The 24,538-nt window shown below is 38.9% G+C and overlaps 1 protein-coding gene across 1 annotated transcript in view; it reads right to left on the bottom strand.

The window, feature by feature from the left end:
• Positions 1-24,538, bottom strand: part of ARHGAP42 (Rho GTPase activating protein 42) — a 248,988-nt gene that overhangs the window by 85,151 nt on the left and 139,299 nt on the right. The window contains exon 4 of the mRNA XM_014544570.1: positions 20,683-20,754. Coding sequence (XP_014400056.1) covers positions 20,683-20,754 — 72 coding nt within the window. The remainder of the gene's footprint in view (positions 1-20,682; positions 20,755-24,538) is intronic.

Genomic DNA, 24,538 nt, shown 5'->3' with positions numbered 1-24,538 from the left:
ATTGTCAGCACAGTGTTGGCCCTGCAATAGGGATGGCATAATCAATAAGGAAGAACCTTAATACAGAGCTCTGAACGGATGAAATGCATGGCCGCAGAGGTACTTTCTGTCTCACTGGCTTAAATACAAGACAGGGTGACTGCTAAGCGGTGGGTTTGTAAAGGGCTTTACATGTCAGACAGGTATTTGGACTACAGGGCAATGACCCCCAGGTTTCTTTATTTCTAATTAGTGCTTTTCTTTTAAACTATCCAATTTAACATAGCACAGAGAGAGATAACCTTCATTTAAAATCAAGGACAGTCAACATAAAGTCTAAGTCTAATTTAGTGTTCTGCCCACTATTTTTTTTTATTTCTTCTCAAAGAAGTTAAACCATCATTGCACTCTTGCAAATAGTGGTGTCTTTTGTTAATTTGGCTTTAGGTGGGTCATCTAGTGAGGATATACACTGATGAACAGTCGTTTCACATATAACTATTGCAATAATATGTAAACTCCAAACAGTAACATGAATTTCATTGTGCTAAATAAAATTAGTCCAGATACAAAAGGGATTTCTTTGTGATTATCATTAAAAATAATACGAATAAAGAGCTACTTTCAGAAGTCCTCTGATAATGTCCAAACCAAGGAATAGCAAAATGAAAGATCTTTCTCAATAACTAAAAATTAAGCAATCAAAGAACCCTAGAGTTTAAAGAAACCGAAGAGGTCATTTGGTCCAACTCCATGAAGAAATGTTGATCTATATTCCCCACAGACATTAGTCAGCCCCTGCAGGAATTTTTTTTTCCTCACCATTTTTCAGGGAAGTCTGTTCCCTTTAGGGTAGCTATGCTTTTTAGATGAAAACAAATAAAAAAAAAATGCCTGTTTGGAAAACAGACAAGCTGGAATAAGTTCATTTTAAAGGGAAAAAAATAACAATTGGATAGCACCTCAGATTTCACAACACATTTTACATTAGAATTTCATTGGATTCTTTCAAAATACAAAGAGATGCCTATGAACTGTATCCTTTAAAGCTGACTTGTCCAACGTTACCCAACTACAAAGTCTTAGAATGAAAAATGCAGAGCTCAAACTTTTAAGGATCTGAATACGTGCAGGAGACGCCACCCACTGAAGAGGTAATAAAAGCCAAGTTATCCTCTTGGATTTAAACTTACTCCGCTGAGAGTAAGCTCAATGCATGATGCTTTCAGAGAGAAACAACACTTACTTTTCCAAAGCACTGACTTAGTTCTTTTTGTCCAATTTGAAAAGTATTTACATTTTGTAATTAGAACCATGTCTACAGACACTTATAATTTAATTTTAATTCTAGTCATCTTATTTTAAAATATTTTATTAATGATCTCAGTTGCATTTATGCAAGTGCAACAACATTATTTTTAAAGTTGGCAATGACAGTTTTTAAACAATGAAATTGATCCAAGCATTTATATAGGGTAAGTTAACAACAAAACCGTGTTAAATAAGTTTTTAATCTTCACCCGAGGATATTTTTTCATTGATTTTTAGAGAGAGTGGATGAGGGTGGGAAAGACAGAGAGAAATATGGATGTGAGAGAAACATATCAATTGATTGCCTCCTGCATGTGTCCTGACCAGGGCCCGAGCCAGGTAGGAGCCTGCAACCGAGGTACCTGTCCTTGACAGGAATAGAACCTGGGACCCTTCGATCTGCAGGCTGACGCTCTACCCACTGAGCCAAACTGGCTACAAGTTTTTAGAAATGTAGTTATGCAAAAAAATTTTTGTAAATTGGATTTCAGAGCCAATCCGAGGATATTTTTTCATTGAGTTTTAGAGAGAGTGGATGAGGGCGGGAAAGACCGAGAGAAATATGGATGTGAGAGAAACATATCAATTGACTGCCTCCTGTATGTGTCCTGACCAGGGCCCGAGCCAGGTAGGAGCCTGCAACCGAGGTACCTGTCCTTGACAGGAATAGAACCTGGGACCCTTCGATCTGCAGCCCGACGCTCTAGCCACTGAGCCAAACTACGACAAGTTTTTAGAAATGTAGTTATGCAAAAAAAATTTTTGTAAATTGGACTTCAGAGCCAATTCAGATTTAAATAGACAGGGGCTCAAAAGCAAATAAAGAGTATTTTTTTAATTAAAAAAAAGGAAAATAAAGTGGAAGACAGAACAAAGGTTCCTGATACTGCAGTGAAAATAATGCGATTCATTTAAAGCAATTCCATGATAAATGGAATTGGACTCTTGCTTTGTACAAGTTTCAGACAGCAGGACAAGTGCTATATAAATAACCCAAGAAAACTGTTGTCATTAAAGGTCCTGTAAGATTCTATAGGAAATCAACTCAGTACAGCATAAGCAATACATGTAGCTTCCAAAACTCTCGGGTGGCAATCAAAGGAATGAAATGCGATAAGCCAATCTTTGGGCTGTTCACCTTGATTTGCCCTGTGCCTTGTCAGGCATAAAGGAAAACGGCTGCAGAAGAGCAAAGGCGCCACTATTTGATAAATTCTCCCTCATTTATGGCCAAACCAAGCCGTCTTTGGGTGCTGCCAGATCTCATAGGGCAACTGGGTATGTGCCACAGACTGGATGAGGTAGAAAATGTTTCCGAGTTAAGCCACGCCCACACCCATATCTCAGGCTCATGGCCAGGGAGGAGCAGACAGGAAGATCTGGGATCTGCAATGACACTTACCAAAGGATACGTAATCCCCAAGTTCCCTATTTTTGCCTGACATGACTGCCCATACTCTATCTACTTTGGCATTTTCAAGATTCACTGTTGTTTAGCATTCTTTCTGGGATGGGTCTTGCAGCTGAATTCAGCTTCCTTTGTACCATAACAAAACTCCAAATCTCTCCCCAATTCAGAAGAGAGTGAGGAGAGGGGGACAGAACCTGCAAAGTCTGGCAGCTCTGTTTCGCTTCACCAGTGACATTTTCATCTCCCTGGCTTCATCATCAAGTGATTCCATTCTGGCTTCCATTTGACATTTTTGTAACAATTTGCTAGCTAGCATTAAATTATTCCTTTCAACGTCTTCTGAGTTTATCAGGCTTATTAGATTGTTTATGAAAATGAATTCCTAGCTCCTAAATATTGATCCCTTGAAAATAAACACGAAAGAGTAAAAGAAAGAATGCGGGACCAAGGCCTCGGGTTGGGTTTGGAGATGGTTAGAGTAAAAGGACTGATGTGGCTTATTTTAAACCACAACCATTAACAACAAAAACTTTACTGCTTTGAAAACAAGTTTTAAGTTTTAATTACTATTGTTATATGTTTTCCTGAAATGGTAACTTGAACAATTTATAGTAACTAAAGAAAACCAACTAATACAAATCCCAACGGGGTAGGTTTTTATGTTATGATAAAAAAAAGTAAACCATCCCTTATCCTATATAATAAAAGGCTAATATGAAAATTGTCCCCTTCACTGGGAGTTTGACCAGGGGGCAGGGCCAGCCAGCCAACTGCCCTTAGCCCCTCCCCCTGGCCGGCCCGGCATGATGGGCCAATCAGGCCAGACTCCACCCATGAAAGAATTCATGCACCAGGCCTCTAGTGTCCTATAATGAGGACATAATGAAAAGACCACATATAATGGCATGACCACATACTACAAGTGAATAAAATGCAGGGATGGAAATATCTATCATCCAAGTTCTTAGTCTAGTTATACCTAAGGTAACATTACTGATGAGATTAATTTTATGAATGAAAACCACGCACAAACTGTTGTCATAGTATTAAATTATTCGCATCAAAATGTTTAGTATTGTCTAGACATGACAAACTATCCTGGATACTAGCTTCTAAGAACACACTGCATTCTGAGAACCACTCAGCTCTGAGGTTAATCAAGCACCCCATGAAGACCCACAGGGGGCCCTACCCTTCCTTCTCAGAGATCCCAGTGACTAAGTCTGCCCCTTCTTCCAGCCTGAATACGTATTTTTATTAACAATCTTTTTAATGCATTTTCGCAGAAAAATCATGCATCCAGTCTTTTCAGTCTTCAGAGTTTTGCTATTAATGAGCAAACAAACAGGATATATTAATTTCAACATTTATATTGTGTTGCTCTATGATACCAAATTCTGCTATTCTCTGTCCCAGGAAGAAACCCACAGCAACACTGAGGAGCACTTACTGCTTTTACCAAAACAAAACAGAATGTCCTTTTCTGAGGAGTTGCCAATTACAATCCACTCAGAGAGGACCACGGTATATGCAGAGAAGGTCACATCTGTGGGGAACTGACAGTTAAGCTCAGAAGAGAGCAATCATCATGAGTCACCCCTCTGGAGTCATGTACGTACTTTACAACCCAGGGATGATCCCCAACATGCAGAGATCCACAGTCCTCATCAGAGCTGTGGATCCAAGTAAGTGATACAGAGCAGCGCTTCTCAAGCTTTATTGTGCATCTGAATTAACCAGGGATCTGGTGAAAATGAAGAAATGGACTCAGTAAGTCTGGGGGGAGGAGGGGGCCAAAGAGGCTGCATTTCTAATAAGTTCCTAGTTGATGCTGCAGGAGTTCGTTTTGAAAGGTAAGAATATGGAGGACCCTTGTTGCCTGCTACCACAAGAAAAACTGATGACAGGGACAGAGAGGATCAAGCAGGTCACCTAAATATATTCCAAAAGCGAGGCCAAGGAAAAGCTGGAATCTGTCCACTGTTGGAATAGAATGAATGGAAAATGGACATTTATTATCAAGTTTGCACTGGGCACCTTCACACACATATATTTACTCTCGCAAAGCACACATATCACCTTTGCACTGTAATGAAAGTTAAGGAACTATCCTGAAGTCATCAAGCTCACACACGGCAGAGCCAGGACTCAGACCAAAGCCTGCTGGACTGGAAAGCCTGTACTTTTTCTCTAAAAAACAGGTGACTCCCTGAAAAGCCAAACCTGAGACAGGAATAATAGGAGAAGCCAGGAGAGCCAGCCTACAGTCTTTTCTTTTCTAAACATGATGGATGAAAAAGGGGTATGAAGCAAACCTGAAAAGCTCAGTAAACACAAAGAACGGTCTGATCACAAATTCCTACCTGGGCAGGTCATGGCGGGTAGTCATGCCCCACGCCTATGGCTTCCTTAGCAAATGTCAACCTTTGCTAAGTGAGCCCTGTCTGCTCATTGTTCTTACACAGCCAAGAGAGCATACCTTTGAAATGTCAGAGTAATCTCTTTCCCAGGACTCTTGGAGGCATAACCAGCAGCACAAGACCACCAGAACGGGAGACCACAAAACTCTTCATTGTTATCTTGTTGGCCACATACCAACTCTATTTACTGTAAACGTTAACTATCCTATACCTACCAATGTAAACCAAGTGCCTCTCCATTCTGCTTTTTATCCAACCCTACAAATGTACCCAGTTTGCTTTCTCTCACCTCCTTACCAATGAATTTCATGTATCTTGTTTGTTTTCTTCTTTGATTCTAAATGTATAAGATGAACTGCGTAACTGCCATTCTCTGGAAAGTTTTCTCGATCCATGACCTCAAAATTTGGCTCAAACAAACTAACAATTTTCTTTATAGGTTTGAACATTCTTTCATCAACACCATGAAGTGCTACTTAGCAATAAAAGAAAATGTAATTAACAGATTCTGTCCTAAAATTCTAATGTACAGAGTAAACTTATGAAAGCATAAATAAAACTATATTAAAGCCAAAAAGTAAGTATAAGTGTGCTTTCCAAAGTAGTTTTGTTCTTCAAGGCATAAATTAACCCCAAATCCCCCAAAGGTTAAATACGATAAACAGCACAATAAACCAGAAAATATAAACAGAACATTTTTAGTGTCAACACATTTGAGCTTTAATTTTCAAAATGGAATACTGTCCTTTCAGATTTTATTTAGTCCATGACACATCAAGAAAATCTAAACATATGCCATTTAACACTAATTCTAATGGATAAAAAATACCTGAATTTGGCTTAAAGAGACAGTACCACTCACAATGAGTTCACCAGCATTACCAGCTGGGACCAGTTAACCACATTTACCAAATAAGGCAAGTTTTTTCAATGCTTGAAATCTTTCTACAGTGAGCTCACTTCACTTCTCCCTGGGTTTTCTACAGTAATTGTAGAGGTCATCTCTCTAATTCAAAGTCAGTAAATCACCAGGCACTCAATGGAGACGTGGGCTGCATGGTCTCCGGAGAGCATTCAGTTTAGCTTCGTATTATTACTGAGTATATATAGAAGAGAACGATGCAAAATGTACTCTAATGGCCAAAGGGTAAGAAGCTGTGTTAAGCCAAACCTATTAATAAAGTCAATGAGAGATGTATACTCTTGTGAATAAAAATGGCAGACTTAGCTTACTTCTCTCAATATACGTTTCAAACGTACTTCTGGTGATCTAGCACAGTCTATGCAAACATCCACAAATTTCAACATACTTCTCTCAATATACGTTTCAAACGTACTTCTGGTGGTGATCTAGCACTTAAGTTTATGCAAACATCCACAAATTTCAACTATGTTGGCTAACAAATGAGTCATCTACACATTCCCCCACAAAAACAAAATAATTTTCCCTTTATTAATTGACTGCTTTTTTATAGTGTAGAAACCATGGCACACGGACATAAGAGAAATCTATGGTGAGATTTACCACATTCTTATTTAAATCAACATTGTTGGGTTGTCCACAACATTTTGGAGTTCATGGTGCAATTTGAAACTGAAACAAAATGAGTCATCTACACATTCCCCCACAAAAACAAAATCATTTTTCCTTTATTAATTGACTGCTTTTTTTATAGTGTAGAAACCATGGCACACGGACAAAAGAAAGGGAAATCTATCATGAGATTTACCACATTCGTATTTAAATCAACACTGTTGGGTTGTCCACCACATTTTGGAGTTCATGGTGCAATTTGAAACTGAAACTAAAGCATTTAATTGTAAAGTGGTTTTTACGTGGCCTTCTCTTAAATACTGACAGCCTACTTAAGAGGTAAAAAAATATATATTTATCAACTTATTCTAAACTTCTTGCTTGCAAAACCATAGCCCTAAACTGAGAATATGTTTGGCTTCAAAGGTAAAAGATTTCCATGAAGATACAAATATTGGAAATAAAATAATTTTGGTGTTTATGTTACAATTATGACTTTCAGCTATGAATCTGTTCAAGGTCACAGCCAATTTAACTTTACTATAAATCCTGTGATTTCCCAACATAGGAAGGCAAGTCATCAAACACGCATGACTAAGTCTGTAATATCAGAGAAGACCAAAGAGAATGCAGGAGGATGAAAAGTGAAATTTGTTTCAGACCTTAGACCAGGAGTTTGCAAAATGTCTTCCCCAAGGGGCCAAATAGTAAATATTTTATGTTTTTTTGGTCTCCAATACAACCACCCAACTCTGCTGTTGTAACATGAGAGCCGCTATACACAGATGAGCTACATTGTGTTCTAATAAAACTTTATTTATCGACACTGAAATTGGAACTTAATGTCACAAGACATTATTCTTTTAATTTTTAAAAACCATCTAAAAATGTAAAAACCATTCATGGTACATGGGCCACACAAAAGCAGGCAGCTGGCCAGACTGGGCCTGCAGTTTACGGATCCTGGTCTTAAACGGAGAAATGAACATTCTCAGCTCAAGAAACAAAGGATACCTTCCACTGTGCAGTGGGGAAAGCCATCCTGAGGCAAAAGAGAATGAAGTCACCTCGTCCTTTACCGAGTTACCTGCTCTGAGCCGGTGCCGGTGCTTAGACTGTTACTACCACAGTGGACTCCCTGTGCCAGCCTTCCTTTGGAACTCAGTAACAGCTGAATTCACAGATGGGAACATAAGCCTCTCCAGAAGTAAATTTAAAAAAAGAAAAGATAAGGTATAGTGGAGAGCTCATACCTTAATAGAAATATATAGAAATGCATGCCAATGGCAGGTGTTGCTGAAGGAAAGGAAAGAATGAAAAGATGGTGCCCTTAAGGAAACTGAAGGGCTAATGAGGAGGCTCATCTTTGGACCCCATGGAAAAGACCAGGTTTGTAATTTGCTGGAGGGTAATCAGTGGTAACTTAGGGTCAAAGGCCTTTGTCACCTGTAAGCCTGAGGTTGTCTCCCCTTGCACTCCTGCTGGCGGGGTTTTCCAGTTAGCAAGCCTTGTGTGGCCAGCAGGTGCCTGGAAATGACTGGAACCCCCAATCGTAGAACAAAATTTGTCATGAGCATTCCAACGCAAATATTGATGAATCATTGCCTGGCAGCTAGCTGGTCTCTCCGACTCCAGCGTTCACAACGCTTATAAACCATCTTCTTGAAATACAGATTCAAGACTTGACTGGCACACGAGTGTAGTGTTGTGATTAGGAACATGTGCCTTAGATCAAAGCTGCCTGGGCTCAATTCCTGATTTGCTACTTACTGGTTGTCTAATCCTAGGCAAATTATATTATACTCTCCATGGCTCAGTTTACTCATTGGTAAGAAGGAAATGAAAACAACTCCCTTACAGGGCTGCTGTAAAATTAATAAATATATGTGAGCTACCTATGAGTAATTTCCATTATATCATGATCATCATCATGATTTCTGTTAACAAAAAAACATACAAAATATAATAAAATACTCCTTGGTGCAGCACGAAACTCTCCAATATTCTGCCCCAGCTGAATATTTCTTGCCTCATTTTTCACTAATTTGACTTCATCTTCCACTCACATACATAGGCTAACCTATAACCCAGTATTTACTCATACTATGGATTATGAAATACAGGTGGGTTATACGATCAATTTCACAAGTTATAACCAGCATTTGTTTTAATGATGTGGATTAGAGTAGAAGACAATTGAAAACATCAAATTACATCAGATGTTGAAACAGAAGTATGTTTGTATATATAATCACTCAATTATGATGTAAAAGACATTTCTTAATGTGGTTCATGTTTTTTAAAAAAATAGCTCTAATCACACCGAGTATATCAAGCTTCTAAGCCACATCACAAAATGTTTAGACCCACTATGACTCTTCTCTTTTGCTGGGATACTGGTTGAACTTGCACTGACTAGAAAATTTCTGCCAGCCTTTAAATTGCACCTGCTGAATGCTACAACTTCACAGAAGTCTTTGCCAGCCTCCCCTGGTTAAGCAGAGTGGATTGTTTCTTCTACTGTTCTCAGAAACTACTACGAGTATATTTCAGATACATCACTAATCCCATTCCATCACAATTATCTGTTTCTTTGGGGCTTCTTCTGCTATACTGTGAGCTCCATTAAGGCAAGCAACATATTTTATTTTTGCAGCCCCAAGGCTTAGCACCATGTCTGATACAAGGCAGATCAACACCATCTAGTTGGATGCTCTTGTATCAATGACTTAAGACAAGATGGATGATGGCATGCTAACCAGATTTCTAATGACTCAGGGCTGGGAAAGGAGGGTGAGGTAGTAAAGGAGAACATCTCACTATATTAGATAATAAATTTTAGATGCTAAAAGATCTCATTACTTTGGAATGAGAAACAGTAAAAAGTCTCACCACCAAATCCAAAAAGTCCCTAATGGATCAAAGAGCTCTACTTAAGAACTGCCGAGATTCTATTTAACTGAATAAACAATGTGACATCGACAGTGACAAGGCAAATAATTTCATGGTCTGACATTGATGCTTCTTTTAATGTTATAGTACTTAGATACTCTAGGGCTTCATGTTCAGTTTTGACTACTAAATGTAACAAGACCTGTTTATAGAAAACAAGAGTTTGTTAAGCTGAAACAATGTCATAGTAAGAGTAAGTTAAGGTAACAGATATTCAGCAAATATGGGGGCTTCCTGACAAATACTGACCCTGGCAACTCTGACATTGGGGTGCTCCCTACATTTGTGTGTGTGTGTGTGTGTGTGTGTGTGTGGATTAGACATGAAAATTTGTGTATTTCAGATGTAACAAAAAGTTTTAGTTAATTTTATAGAGGAAGTAGTCTAAGGCTCTTCATAATTTAGTTTATAAATCTTTATGAGTTTACTAAATATTTAACCCACTGATTCCTAGGCTTTATAGGGTTTCTAGTTACTTCAATGTGTAGTACAATGTTTTAATTCAAATTCAATACACATAAAATATAGGTGAGGGCAATAGGAAGAGCCCAATAAAACAGCATTAAAATCAAATGTTGGCACAATATATTTGTAACAAGCCCAAGGAATAGATAATAAGGTGCAAAAATTAGTATTCTATAAAAATGATTTGAAAAATCTTTCATCTCTTCTTCTTTCCTAGATTACCCTGATATTTTTGCTTGTTTTCTCAACAAACAAGCCACTATTACAGCGTACAGTTAAACACAGGATGGCTGAATTCACTGGTGGTAGTCATTTTACCAAAGCCCCACAGTTAGGCCCTGGCCAGTGTAGTTCAATCGGTTGGGCATCATTCCGTGCACCAAAAATTTGCTGGTTTGATTCCTGCTCAGGGCACATGCCCCATCTCAGGCTCAATCTCTGATAGGGGCCATGCAGGAGGCAGCTGTTCCATTCTCATGTCAATGTTTCTCTCTCCCTCTCCTCTGTCTTTAAAAATCATTTTTAAATATATTTTTAAAAAGCTCTATAGCTAACATCAGATGATGTATATTACAAACCCACCTATGCATGCTATTTGTAATGTACTCCTGTTTGTAACTGCAACTCGCTTTGAATTCTAAAGTGTAAATGTGAAATAGAACCAATTTTACTGTGTTCTTGTTTGAAACTTCCACAGATGTCAATATGAAATCTCCTAAGTGTTACAGAATATTTCTAAACATCTAAATTTGAAAAACAGAAATCACTAATAAGATTCCCAACCACTTCAAGGACCACTGAAAAGACAGTGATCTTGAACAAAGAAGGTGTCAGGAAAAATAGGTGTAGAGCAATGCTGAGTACCAAAGTACAGATCATGAAATGAATTCAGAAGCACAAACTAGCATGTAGAAAATTCTTCTACGTAGGGCAGCCGGTAGGTGTGGTAGAGAAAAGAATGTCTCTACAAATAGAAACACCAACTCTTGAACCGAAGAAACCACCTTGTTTTCTAGAGAAGAGACCAAGTTCGCGTGGGAAACTTGCTCTGTGGAAGTGAACCAAGGGGAGCTTCTCAACTCCTCGCTGCTGCCCTATTGAAGGAAAGAGACCTAGAGAATTTTCTTTAGTTGCCTGGAGTATCTCCTTCCACCAGGTTGACTATAAGTAACTGGATTTGCAACAGAAAAGACTTCATTACAAGGAAAAAGGCTTGATTCTCATCCATGAAGCTGACCACTGAAGAATAAAAGTAATCTGAGTGTATAGCAAGGTTTCACTCTCAAGATCTCTCAGTGTTGAATTCAACAATGACACAGTGAGACTCCACTACATTTCATCAATTACTATCTATGTATGATGCTGTAAATTGCATTAATCTTTTAAAAAACTGTATATTTGACCTAAAAATTAGCATAAGGATCTTTTGTAAAAATACAACTTGTAAGGAAGCTTAAAATGTTTCCTAAGTATTAGTCTTCAGGCATCAACGTAAGAATAATTAGGTGGGAAAATAGTGATAATTTTCTCTATAAGTTATAATAATCAAATTAGAGCATAGGAGCATATCCTTCTATCTGAGCACACAGTAGCCACTTAATAAAACTGTAATAATCTATATATGTATATAAACACATATACGCATTTAACATATAATGATGTAATATTTATAAATTGACTTGAATTCTTCAGCAGAATGCCTTTTGGGTTATGTCCCAATCCAGATTTCTAACTCAGTGGGAGGCTCTGCTGTCCCTATGACTGGCCATGTTTGAAACGTCCATAAAAACATGATACTCAGCAATTTTTGAAATACGTACAGACACCGAAATATGTACAGCGTCCCCTCTGTCAAGTACAGAGACCACTGCCCACATTCTGTCTCCAGGGAATGTGATCTGATTTGTTTTCCTAGTGATGGCCATGAGATCCAGTAGGGCTGATACTCACCTTATAAGGATGGTATAAAGATGATGAAAATATGCTATAAACTACCAAAACAAGTTGCGTGGTGCGTGGAGGTAGGTATGGCCCACTGCCAAAAGCCAAGTCAGAAGGTTTGGATTTGAGTCCCAGCTAAAGGACAAGGACACCCCTGGATTGCTAGCAATGCTTCTTGATCTTTCTGGGTCTCAGGTTAGTTCTGTGAACATGATGATACTTCCTACTCTGTAAAACTGTTATAAGTAACTAGAGGCCCGGTGCACGAAATCCGTGCATGGGTAGGGTCCCTAGGCCTGGTCGGCGATCAGGGCTGATCTTCAGGCAACTGGCGGGGCAATTGGGGGGTCCCTATTGGAACCTGCGTTGGCTGGCCTGGGGCCTGCAGGCTGGGGGAAGCTCCTGCATTGAGCGTCTGCCCCCTAGTGGTCAGTGCACGTCATAGTGACCGGTTGTTCTGTGGGTCATTCCACCATTCAGTCAGTTTGCATATTAAGCTTTTATTATATAGGATAGTGACCCATAAATTGTATGGTATTATTAATTATGACTGATGTCCATCTAAAGCCTTCTTGCATAGTAGCCTTGTGAACCAGACTTTATCACTATTTAATCATCAACTCAGAGCTGCTTCTCTCTGTCCATGAAACAAAATAAGAAACTAACCTACATGATGAACAATGACCTTATTTTTACTGCAATGCTTTGGTTAATACTGACAAAAGGTATATAATAGCAATAATTGTTTTTAATTATAAAACAAAAGCAATTAATGCCTTAGTGCTTACTATGTACAAAAATTATGCAAAGCAATTTATATAAAATGTCAAATCGTGCTATTGTAGCAGTTTTATGAAGATGGTTTTATTATTTTCTCCAGTTTTCAGATGGGGAAACTAAGGCTTTAAAGAGGTAATTCTTTTATCCAAGTTCACATTTCCTACAAGTATTGAGGGCCAAGTTTTTATCTTGTTTGTATGATTCTATAGAACTTGCTGTTAAATAATTATGACACTATCTTACTCTTCAAATGAGCTAACCAACCAATTTTCTTTGTCTGAGAAGTTTATGAAAAGGGGAATAAATATCACTTGAGTATCAAATATGTGGTAGTGCTACTAAAGAACTCTATAGACATTATCTCATTTCTGATTAAAATCTGACTCTACACTTTACTGTTAGGTGACCTCACCCCATTTACTTCATTTTTCTACATCTCAGTTTCTTCCTCTCTTTTTTTAAATCTTTATTATTGAATATTACATGTACTCTTCCCCCCCCCATTGACCCCTTCTAGCCCATCCCTACACCCCACCCCAAGCCTTCACACCCCCCATTGTCTGAGTCCATGGGTTATGCATATATATGCATACAAATTCAATGGTTGATCTCTTCCAACTGCCCACCCTCTTCTGCCTTCCCTCTGAGGTTTGACAGTCTGTCCAATGCTTCTTTGTCTCTGCATCTATCTACAAAAATGAATTTAAGTTTTCTTATTTGATATGTTGGTTATGAGGATTAAATGAATTTACATGTAAAATGTTTAGGGCAGTACTTGGTTAACTATTATAAAGGGTAGTATTATTGTTTAAAAAATTAAATAACAAATATCAGTACTTCTGCAACCCTGTATAACATAATAGGGACTATTGACTGGATGTACAATAAAGGGAATTACAAGCAGTTTCAAAACTATTAAATGGCTTATAGTTTGCCCACAGAATTCAGTCCCAAATACGGTCCTTGCTAGAGAACATCCGTCCAGGAGACAGAGACTCAGCTCAATGACCATCAGCAGCACATGAAAAACCAATCCTGATTTAGGTCTTGTTGCCAACAGGAGGAAAAGTATGGTGACCTCAATCCATTCGCTGACCCTATAAGCCATGTTATTTTGAATGTTCTGATTGTGAATCCAAAGTATTACCCATTAAATTAAATACATAACTCAGTTCAGTGACAAAAATGTTATCATTGAAATAAGTAAAACAACTGTCATCCTTCTGGATTCTCTCTAAGTTATCTGTATGTTTCAGACAACAAATTAGAGTGCGGCCACTTTTCATCTGAAGAAAAGAAATCTAAGGCTGTAACAAAAATTAATTGTGACAATGCTTCATAGATTTTTTTAGATACTAAATACTAAAATAATTACGTTTCAAAATAATAAATGTTCAAAGACAGAACCAAACTCTACTATAGACAGAACAAAGAGACAAAAATCATCAGGTTCCATCACAGTCTTCAATATAAAATCAATATAAAGAGAATCAAGTTCTATTTTGAAATGACTAATATTATATTGTTTATTTTTGTATTAAAATCATAGAGGGCCCGAGCCACTTTGGCTCAGTGGATAGAGTGTCAGCCTGCAGACCAAAGGGTCCTAGGTTCGATTCCAGTAAGGGCACGTAACTCGGTTGCAGCTCCTCCCCCGCTCAGGCCTTTGTCTGGGCTCCTACAGGAGGCAATCAATTGATGTGTTTCTCTTACTTCAATATTTCTGTCTTTCCCTCTCTCTTCCACTCTCTCTAAAAAAGGAATCAATGGAAAAATATCCTCGGGTGAGGATTAAAACACACACACACACACACACACACACACACACACACACCCCGTAGAGGAATGTTCATATGATTCTTTTAAGATCTAATTAAAGATGAAAACCAGTCTTGAAAAACATTTCCCATAGAAATAAAAATGTACCTTTTAACTTTTATGGGAAGCACTTCTCAAGCTTCTTTTATCTCTAATGAAACCAGTGGTAAGAGCCTACTGTGTGGTGGGAATTTTTAAATCAAGGGAACTATATTAATTTCACTTGATTCAAAGTGGGCAAGTGTGAACTTATTTGAAAAATTTTTATAATTAAGAAATTTCACACTAAATCATTTTTTGCTAAAGGTAAAGAAAATGGCCCTAGCCAGTTTGACTTGGTGATTAGAGCATCAGCCTACAGACTGAAGGGTCTCAGGTTCGATTCCTGATCAAGGACGAGTACCTTGGTTGCAGGCTCGATCCCTGGCCCTGGTCGGGATATATGTTGGAGGCAACCAATCAATGTGTCTCTCTCACATTGATGTTTCTCTCTCTCTGTCTCTCCCCCTCCCTTTCACTCTTTCTAAAAATCAATGGAAAAATATCTTTGGGTGAGGATTAACAACAACAAAAAAGAAAAAATCTCACCAAGAAGTACTCTAAAGAGCAGCCTGGAGGAGATGAAAGACTCCTGGTGTGGATGAAAACTAGGTGCTGTAATAAATGTGACCCAAAGTAACCTCACAGGATAATCTGAGCATAAATTCCTAACTAGGCAAATCATGGTGGGTCGTCACACCCAAAGCCTATAAAAAGGCTATCTTTGCCTTAAATGCCCATTGCTTCTATGCCTTTGAAATGCCTCTTTTTCAGACCCCTCAGAAGTATAACCACCCTCAAAAAGCACATGATCCTGTTAACTATCCTATAATCCTACCATAGAGATTTTTCTGCTTTGCCTTTACCCACCTTCATGTAATCTGCCTTACATTCCTACCTTAATTCCAAATATATAAAAGAAACTACAAACTGTCATTATGGGAAGCACTTGAGATCTTGCTTCCTGGCATGTCATCAATTTGGCTCATATAAATTCTTTTAAAAATTCTCTATAGGTTTGGACATTCTTAGGTTGACACTGGTCTGAGGAATTACGTTCTAGCCCTCACTGTGCCACCAACATGCCCAGTCTGTGTATATATGGAACATGAGCACTTGGTCTCCTGAAAGTCAGTTCCATCCCTTAAAATATCTAATAGTTTGGTATGTACAGGGTGTCCCCAAAAAATGTATACATACTTTAATAGCTGATAGCTTGGTTTTGAACATGAAATGCATTTCTTGTTGTTGTTGTTAATCTTCACTTGAGAATATTTATTCCATTGATTTTTAGAGAGAATGAAAGGGAGGGGTAGAGACAGAGATATAAACATGGACATGAGAGAGACACATGAATTGGTTGCCTCCCCCAGGATCCAGGATCAAGCCTGCAACTGAAGTATGTGCCCTTGACTAGAATCAAACCCATGACCCTTCAGTCTGCCGGCCGACGCTCTAATCACTCAGCCAAACTGGCTAGGGCTGAAATGCATTTTAATAAACACTACCTTTATAATTATTAAAAGTGTATGTATACATTTTTGAGAAACTCTCTATATACATGTTTACACACACACACCTATAATGGATTTGTCTTTGATTGGTAAGAGTTAATTTTTGATGAAACTAGTGTAGAAAATGCAGATATGACTTACAATTGATCCTCTCTGGGAGCAAGGAGAATTCCCATATAATCAATGAAATATAGCTGTCAATTTATACAAAAAGTGGGGGAACAAATAATTCATCCTGCTCTATTATAATGCTGCTCTCGCTATATTCATATTGTGAAAATTCTAGTTGGCATTAATAGCTTTGAATACCCACTTCCACTTCCACTTCCACTCATTTCTAGAATTCAGATCAGCAGTGTATCAGAAGCCAAATTAAAGAAACAGAACATTCCATCCCATACTCTGACATATGTAGTGGCCAGGCCTGCAATACAGTCCTATTCTGCGAATACCATTAGACTCAGAACCATTAAACAAATACATTCTTGACAACTGTTTATAGATAATTCTTCTAATCTTTAGCTATTCACAAAGCAGGCCCCATCGCCTCTGTCCTTGAGTTCCACGACCCCATCATTAACCTTTTCTAATGCCTTTTACAGATGCCTGGTGCCTTTTCCCCTCAACTGGAACTCACTCAGGGCCTCCACAGCAAAGTATCAGGTGTCTCAAAGATCCATAGAACACACTACAAAGGAAACGTTTGTGGTCCATGGACTTGATCCACTCCAGTTAAATAGGATCATCTGGTTGTGAGGAGAAGGCCACTTTGACTCAGCGTTTTCCACTTGGACCAAGCGAAGGAGGTTGCTGACTGCAGTGGAAGATTCTACACTTAATAACTTAATAGACACTCTTGCCTTCCAGCTGGCTCGTGGGCCTGAGCACGCTGTGGAAACCTCTACTCTAAAGACTGTGGAAAGCAGCGGAGTGTCATTTGTAGAATTAGCTTTATTTACCAAGTAAGAAAATACCTAAGTAAAACAGGGAGTAAAGCAATATAAAAAAGAATTTTTTCTTCAAGGATTTCTACTTCTACCACAATGTTTTTGCAAAAGCAAAAGAAAAGAAAAGGACTCGAACGTATATGTCAGAAGAAAATGCCTGTTCTTTATTCCCTTTACTAAAAAACAACTACTTAGCAGCTTAGAAGCAATTTAGCATTAAGAGCATAGGCAGATAAAATACACAGAATCACCATCACCAAAGGACCAAGTACAATAATCTTTATGCTCAAGATTTCATTTGAACTCATTTAACCACAGGTTTAACCTTCTAAGGAGTGGACAAAGGCATAGTATACTATTGTGTGTTCTCGGTTGGTCTCTCCAGCATGTGAGATGTTTTAAAAATGGGTGTAATTGCTCATTCAACTACAACTAGAGCTAATCTAAACCTTCATATAAGAATAATCCAGCCCTAGCTGGTTTGAATCAGTGGATAGAGCATTGGCCTGTGGACTGAAGGGTCCTGGGTTTGATCCTGGTCTAGGGTACATACTTTGGTTGCAGGTTCCCTGGCCCTGGTCGGGGTGTGTGCAGGAGGCAACCAATTATTGTGTCTCTCTCACATTGATGTTTCTCTGTCTCTCCCTCTCCCTTCCACTCTCTCTAAAAAACAATGGAAAGCCATCCTGAGGCAAATATCCTCAGGAAAAATATCCTCGGGTGAGGATCAACAAAAACAGCAGCAACAACAAAAAGAATAATCCATACACAAATGAAATTTACTATTTTAGGTGGGCCAGAAAACTTGGAATATCCTGCACTGTAAAAGGGATTTTTCACAAAGCTCTTTCATAAAGTTTTAGAAAAATTAATGAAGTGAAATATTGTAAATCAAGGCTGTGAAGTAAAAAGGCTTGATTTTAGCTCCACAGTCTCACTCATCATTGTCCTCATGATAAAACCGGTGTAAGACACAGGTTGCTTTGAGGATTTAATTAGGTCACAGACGTAATAGTTCAGTGAAAATCACTACAATGTAAATGTCAATAAAGATCAGCTATTTTTATTCCTGAAAAGACTCTTCCTTGATCTGGAATACCATATTCTTGTAATTTTCTTCCTTCTTCTGCCCCTACCTTTCACCGTAGAGTTTTTCTCTCCCCAAACATTAATGTTGAGAGTTTTCAGATTATACAGAATGTAGGTCCTCTTCTCGCTCTGTTCTCTCCCAGTGGGATCTATTCTACCCGCCCCCCATGATTTTAATTACCACCTAGAGAACAATAACTCCCAAAGGTGTATTTCTAATTCAGATCCGATTACACACCTGACAACTCAACGTCTCCACGTGGAAGTCTCAGTGGAACCTCGAATGCATTATGTCTAAAAGCCAAAATCACCATCCTGCCATCCAAACATAAGGGTTGCCTATCTCAGTAAGTAGCTTCAAAACCACTGGAGTATGCAACCCAGCCCCCTGGGAGTTACCTCTGAAACCTCCTGTTCCTCACTTCTAACGATATGACCCATTTCCTACCCCTTTCCATTTTACCTCTGAAATACGCCCCTTGTCTCCACCGCTACTACCACCTTCTGAATCTAAAGCCACTGCCCTATAGCCCCCAAACTGGTTTTCACAAAAGCAGTCTCGCCTCCTCCAATCCGTGCATGACATGCAACTAGAGTAATATTTAAAAATGCACATGTCCTCCGTTCTTCCCATGGTCCTCTATATTCCAAACACACTGGATCGTTTTCCTTTAAAATGCCAGCCTTTCTCCTCCTTCAAGGCCTCGATTCATCCCCACCTTCTTCCTTCTTCAGGAAGCTATGGGAGGTTGTCCCCTTCCCACCCCTGTATGCCCATAGCTGGCTATTTCTTTCTCATCCTTTATTCCCCTGCTTAACCAATCCCTCCTCCAGAGAGCCCGGCCTGGTTCTCAGGACAAGGTCAGTCCCATTCATTACACTCTCGGGAAGCACCCTGCACTTCTGCATCAGTGCCTTTGCTATTACTTTGGTGTCTGTTTTCCACAAAAGATAATTAGGGACACAAGTGCAGGGAGCATGCCTGTCTTGTTTATAGTTGCATCCCTTCATCTCAAACACCAGGATTGCCACAAGGAGGCCAGCCAGGACATTGATAAACATTTGCTGCATTAATTAACACAAAAATAGTTCCGGCTTAGTCCTCGACTTGATAATTTTTCATAATTAGTGAAGAAATGTATGTAAAACGAATTCAGGGTGGACTGTGATAGTTTTGTACAGGAAATGAGCATAAGGACTACTGGATTCTATGAGGGGGAAAATCAATTCTGGGAGAGGAATGAATGAGGCCTATACATGGGAGGCTTCTTTCTGGTGCTGGGTGATCAGCCATGGAGAGTTAGCAAGACCTCAACAAGGGAAGGGGAAGAAATGTTCCGGGGAGAGAGGAAGGTTGGGCAAATCCATGGACAGAGACTGGTGAGCAGGCAACTGTGCACAAGGAAGGAGGTATAATGAATGCAGCAGATGGGCACAGTGTAGAGTTCGTTCCTTATCAGGAGCAAACTGTCTCTCAAAGAGATCCACTGAAGGTGTCACTATCCAAGAATGACAGACAGGAAGGTAGATAACAGATTAGGATGTGCGTGTGGAGACCAGCTAGTAAGCTATTTCAATATTTCAGACAGAAGAGAAGGTGGAAAGAAGGAAAAATAATTCTGCATTAGAATGGATAGTACTGCTAGAATGGGGAAGGGCTATGTCACTGACTAAATAGAAAGCCAAAACATGTTGAGAAAGAATGGGTGAAGTGATGAATTCTGTTTTGGAAACCCTAAAGTTTATGTCCTTACATAATGCTGTGCAGGTAGTTAAAATGCAGGTCTAAGAAAAAGGGTGCAAGTAAATTTCAAAAAATATTAGGCTCAGGGAAATTTTAATTGGTACATAATCAACTGAACATCATTGCAAAGGCTTGACAAACATGTTGAAGGTTTTTCCACAAACACGTTTTCTTTAATAATGAAAAAATACAATTTATAATAATAAAAGCATAATATGCTAATTAGACCGGACGTCCTTCCAGACGACCTTCCGGACGAACCAGGGCTTCGAGGGAAGCCTGGGTCCTGGGTGCCAGAGGGAAGCCGGTGCCGGCAGCCGGGGGAAGGAAGGCCTACTCTTGCATGAATTTCGTGCATCTGGCCTCTAGTAAGTAATAAAAGTTCTTTTATAATAACTGCCTGAATTTTCAATATACCTTCTGCCTAATTTTTATTTTATAGTAGTTAGGAGCAAAGCTCATAATTTTACCATAATTTCACCCCTTTTAAAATAGTTCCCTCCAATTGTGGGGATGGAAGGAACTCACTGATGCTGACTTTTTCTCTATTCAGTAGAAGAAGAATATCTTTTATGTTTAAAGAAATGTCGGTCTTTGTAATAGGCTCAGTGCAAAAGTTAAAAATGACGTACAGAATTTTTTAAAAGGTCATTCTAATATCAAAATGTTAACATCTGAAATTATGTCATCTTTAATTACTAGGAGAATATCTGAAGAATAATAAAATGGAACACTTACTTTTGCTGCGCCTATCTGTTCTTTTCGAAATTTCTCAAGTGGCGCAATTAATACATCATTAGCGTTTTGAATCTGAAATTAAAAATGCAAATTAATTAAATTATGTATAATTTCATGCAAATATTGATAAAAGATGGCTCATTTATTCACCTTATTTAAATAAACAGCTTTTTTTCTCTTGTTCACGTCTATAAATGAAATAAAAATACCTCTCATGTTGTAGTATTTTTCTACTTTATAATTAAGTTGTTCTCACAAATTATATCATTTGGTTCTAACATAATGTAAATAATGTGAAAACAAGTACATGTGGTAAAATCTTAGATATTTAACTTTCTTATTCTAAGACATAACTAAGAAACAGCATATTGGATAGTAAATTTACAAATACTTTTAATTATACTGTTTTAATGCAGTCAGTTCAAACATCATTTTAAAACTGAACCGTATAAAAGCTCTTCCATTTTGCCACTAGAATATTATAATTCTACAACTGCAAAATAAAATAAGGCTCACTTTTCTTTCCTATTTCATTATAATTCTTACACTTGGGATTTGCTGGAATGTTCTCATATTTCCAACCCTACTAAAATAGTATCTGATTTATTTTCAATGAACAGTATTTTAGCCTCAAACTCCAAATTGGGATTCCCCTAAAACTTTAAAACATAAATCTTTTAATATTGATCTGTAAGAATATTGTGAGAGGGTTCAAAGTATGGGGGCCAGGGACTGAATGCAAGGAGACAAACATTTCTGACAATAACATTATGCTGGAAGGAAATCTCCATTTAAAAAACCCTTTAGGAAGCATTAAAATTAAACATAGAATCTTATATGTCTCACCACAGAAAAAAATGGTAATTATGTACAGGGTGGAGGTGTTAGCTATGGCCATGGTGGCAATCATTTTGCAAAATAAAATGTATCAAACCAACATGTACATCTTGAGTTTACATAGTGTTATATGTCATTTATATCTCAACTAGAGGCCCGGTGCACAAAATTCATGCACTCAGGAAGGTGGGGTGCCTCAGCCCAGATTGCAAGAGGGCACAGGTTAGGCCGAGCGACCCCACTGGTGCACGATCAGGGCCGGGGAGGGATGCGGAAGGTTGGCCAACTGTGGAGGGACCATGGGATGGCTCCAGGATGTGTCTGGCCTGTCTTGCTCAGTCCTGATCGGCCGAACCCCAGCAGCAAGCTAACCTACCAGTCGGAGCGTCTGCCCCTGGTAGTCAGTGCACGTCATATCGACTGGTCGACCAGTCGATTGTCTGTCCCCTGGTGGTCAGTGCATGTCATAGCAAGCGGTTGAGCAGCCTTAGCATATCATTAGCATATTACACTTTGATTGGTTGAATGACCAACCAGACACTTAGCATATTAGGCTTTTATTATATAGGATGAAACCTGGCGACAGGGGAGCAGTTCTAATTAACAAAATCTTTTTCTACCACTGTGATGACAACATGATCTATTATCCTATATAATAAAAGGCTAATATGAAAGGCTAATAGACCGAATAGCAGAACGACCGGTTGCTATGACACACACTGACCACTAGGGGGCAGACACTCAATGCAGGAGCTGCCCCCAGGTGGTCAGTGCACTCCCATTGGGGGAGCACAGCTCAGCCAGAAGCCCTGAGCCAGGCTCACGGCTGGTGAGCGCAGTGGCAGTGGTGGGAGCCTCTCCCGCCTCCACGGCAGCGCTAAGGATGCCTGACTGCCAGCTTAGGCCTGCTCCCCATTAATGGGACATCCCCCAAGGGCTCCTGGACTGGGAGAGGGTGCAGGCCAGGCTGAGGGACACTCCCCAACTCCCGCCACAGAGTGCACGAATCTCGTACACCGGGCCTCTAGTATAATTAGAAAATGCTAAGATTAAAATAAAAAGCATTTTAAAAATATATTACTCTACTTTAAAATAGGTTAAAGAGTATACAGGAGTGCCTTATATTATTCTTATAACTTTTCTGTATGTCTGAAATTATATAAAAAATTTTAACTTCCCACAAAAGGGTTTTACTTACAAAAGGGTTTTACTTATTTTCACTAAACTGGTTATTCTTTAGTCAAGTCTTACTTCTTAAATTCCAGAACCTAAATGCACTGAGATAGTATACACAAAAATAAAAACTAGAGTGTTAATGCCTTCCACGGTTCTGTCATTCTCCAATTTGCAGAAAAATGAGATGAGAGATCTTAAAAACACAGCCTAAAATCCGGTGCTGTGAAAACACACAAAATAGATCAATATTCAAGATTCTTTCTGAGACACTGAGGGTCTGGACCCATCCATCACCTGCTTCCCTCCCTGAGCTCACGCAGGCATCCCTGCAGATTCACTGCAGGCCTCTGACGAGCGAGCTGATTGGAAACAGTAGCAAAGCAGCTCACTCTTCATTCTCACTCTCTAAATCCTCGGCGCCTTCATGGAAGCCCAAACACGTATAAACACACGCATGCATATCCAGAGTTCGCAGACATACTAAATCGCTGATTCTGCCTTTAAAGGGAAGTTCGCATAAGGGGAAATGACAACATCATGAACAGTCCAGTGTAAATTGGAAAACAGCAAAAATAAAGGCTAACACTTACTGAATGTTTATGCTGGAAACAAGCATAATCTAATGTCTTTAAAGTTAGTGAACTTCAACAGGGAGATATTTCACAAGGGCTGAAAACTCCAGCAATGAGGCTGAATAGGATGATATACAGTATAGCGCTTAAAGACACGTGTTTAGAATAAAAATGACCTGGGTTTAAACGGGGTTCTGTTGCTTACAAGCGGCTCTGGAACCCTTCTGAGCATCCGCTGCATCATTCACCCAACCATTTGGTTCTAAGAACTAAGATGATGAATGTAAAACACTCAACTCAGTGTTTTACATACAATAAGTGCTCAAAATTTACAGCTTTCAATATTGCCAAAAAAACACAGATAATGAATCTCATTCTGAATTTACCTACTTATCAGACTTCTACCTCTGAATCTTTTTTTGCCCCTTTTCGTTGAAGTGTATCTATGTGCGTGGTATTAGAAAAGAATTTTCCCATGAAAGTTCCAAACGACAGACAGCTTGGACTCCCCCACATCCGATGAGTAGGTATTTACATATGTGCCAAGCACATTGCTGAGATCTGTGGGGATGAGAAGAAATTAAGGACTGGGCTAACCCTTGCAGAAAGTTAATGTCTACTTGAGAAGGAAAGAAGTATTCATTCAACAAGTATTTAATGCCTATAAAGCACTGTTAAAATTTTTGGAAAAAGTGAAAGACAAAAGGGAGTTACAAGGCAAACCATGCCAAACTCCTTATAAATACATCAGTATTCTGACAATAGGAAAGATCCATGAGAACCGAATGAGTCAAGGTAGGGTTTGGATAGTGAATATGAACTGGATACACCAAAAGGAAAAAATATTCTAGGAAGAGAGATGTACAAAGGCAAAAGGGCAGAACTAAGCATGGCATGTGGGAAGCGGGGTGCAGCGCAGAAGAGAGCAATTATTAAGCGCTCATTAAGAGTCGATCGTACTTGTGAGTGCACTGACCACGTTACAGCCCTCATTTAACTTTCTACAATTGGGAGTAGCAGAATGAATGTGAAGCATGTTGAAAAGTTCTGGCACGTAGCAGGCTGCAAAGAAGCAATATGTCATTATTATTAATGAATAAGAACATTCTCTAACTGGAGAAAAGAGTATACATTATTAGTAATTCACTCAATTGGAATAAGTATGGAAAGGGTGAATTATACCCATAATCAGGGAAAGCAGCCTGAACTGTAAAATGACTGTTGGCTTCGGAACAGAGGATTTTTAAAAAATGTATCTTTATTGTTGAAAG

This window comes from Myotis brandtii, unplaced genomic scaffold, assembly GCF_000412655.1.
Source record: "Myotis brandtii unplaced genomic scaffold, ASM41265v1 scaffold37, whole genome shotgun sequence".
NCBI lineage: Eukaryota > Metazoa > Chordata > Mammalia > Chiroptera > Vespertilionidae > Myotis > Myotis brandtii.
Note: the sequence above shows the minus strand (reverse complement) of the source record. Positions and strands in the feature narration are given on the sequence as shown.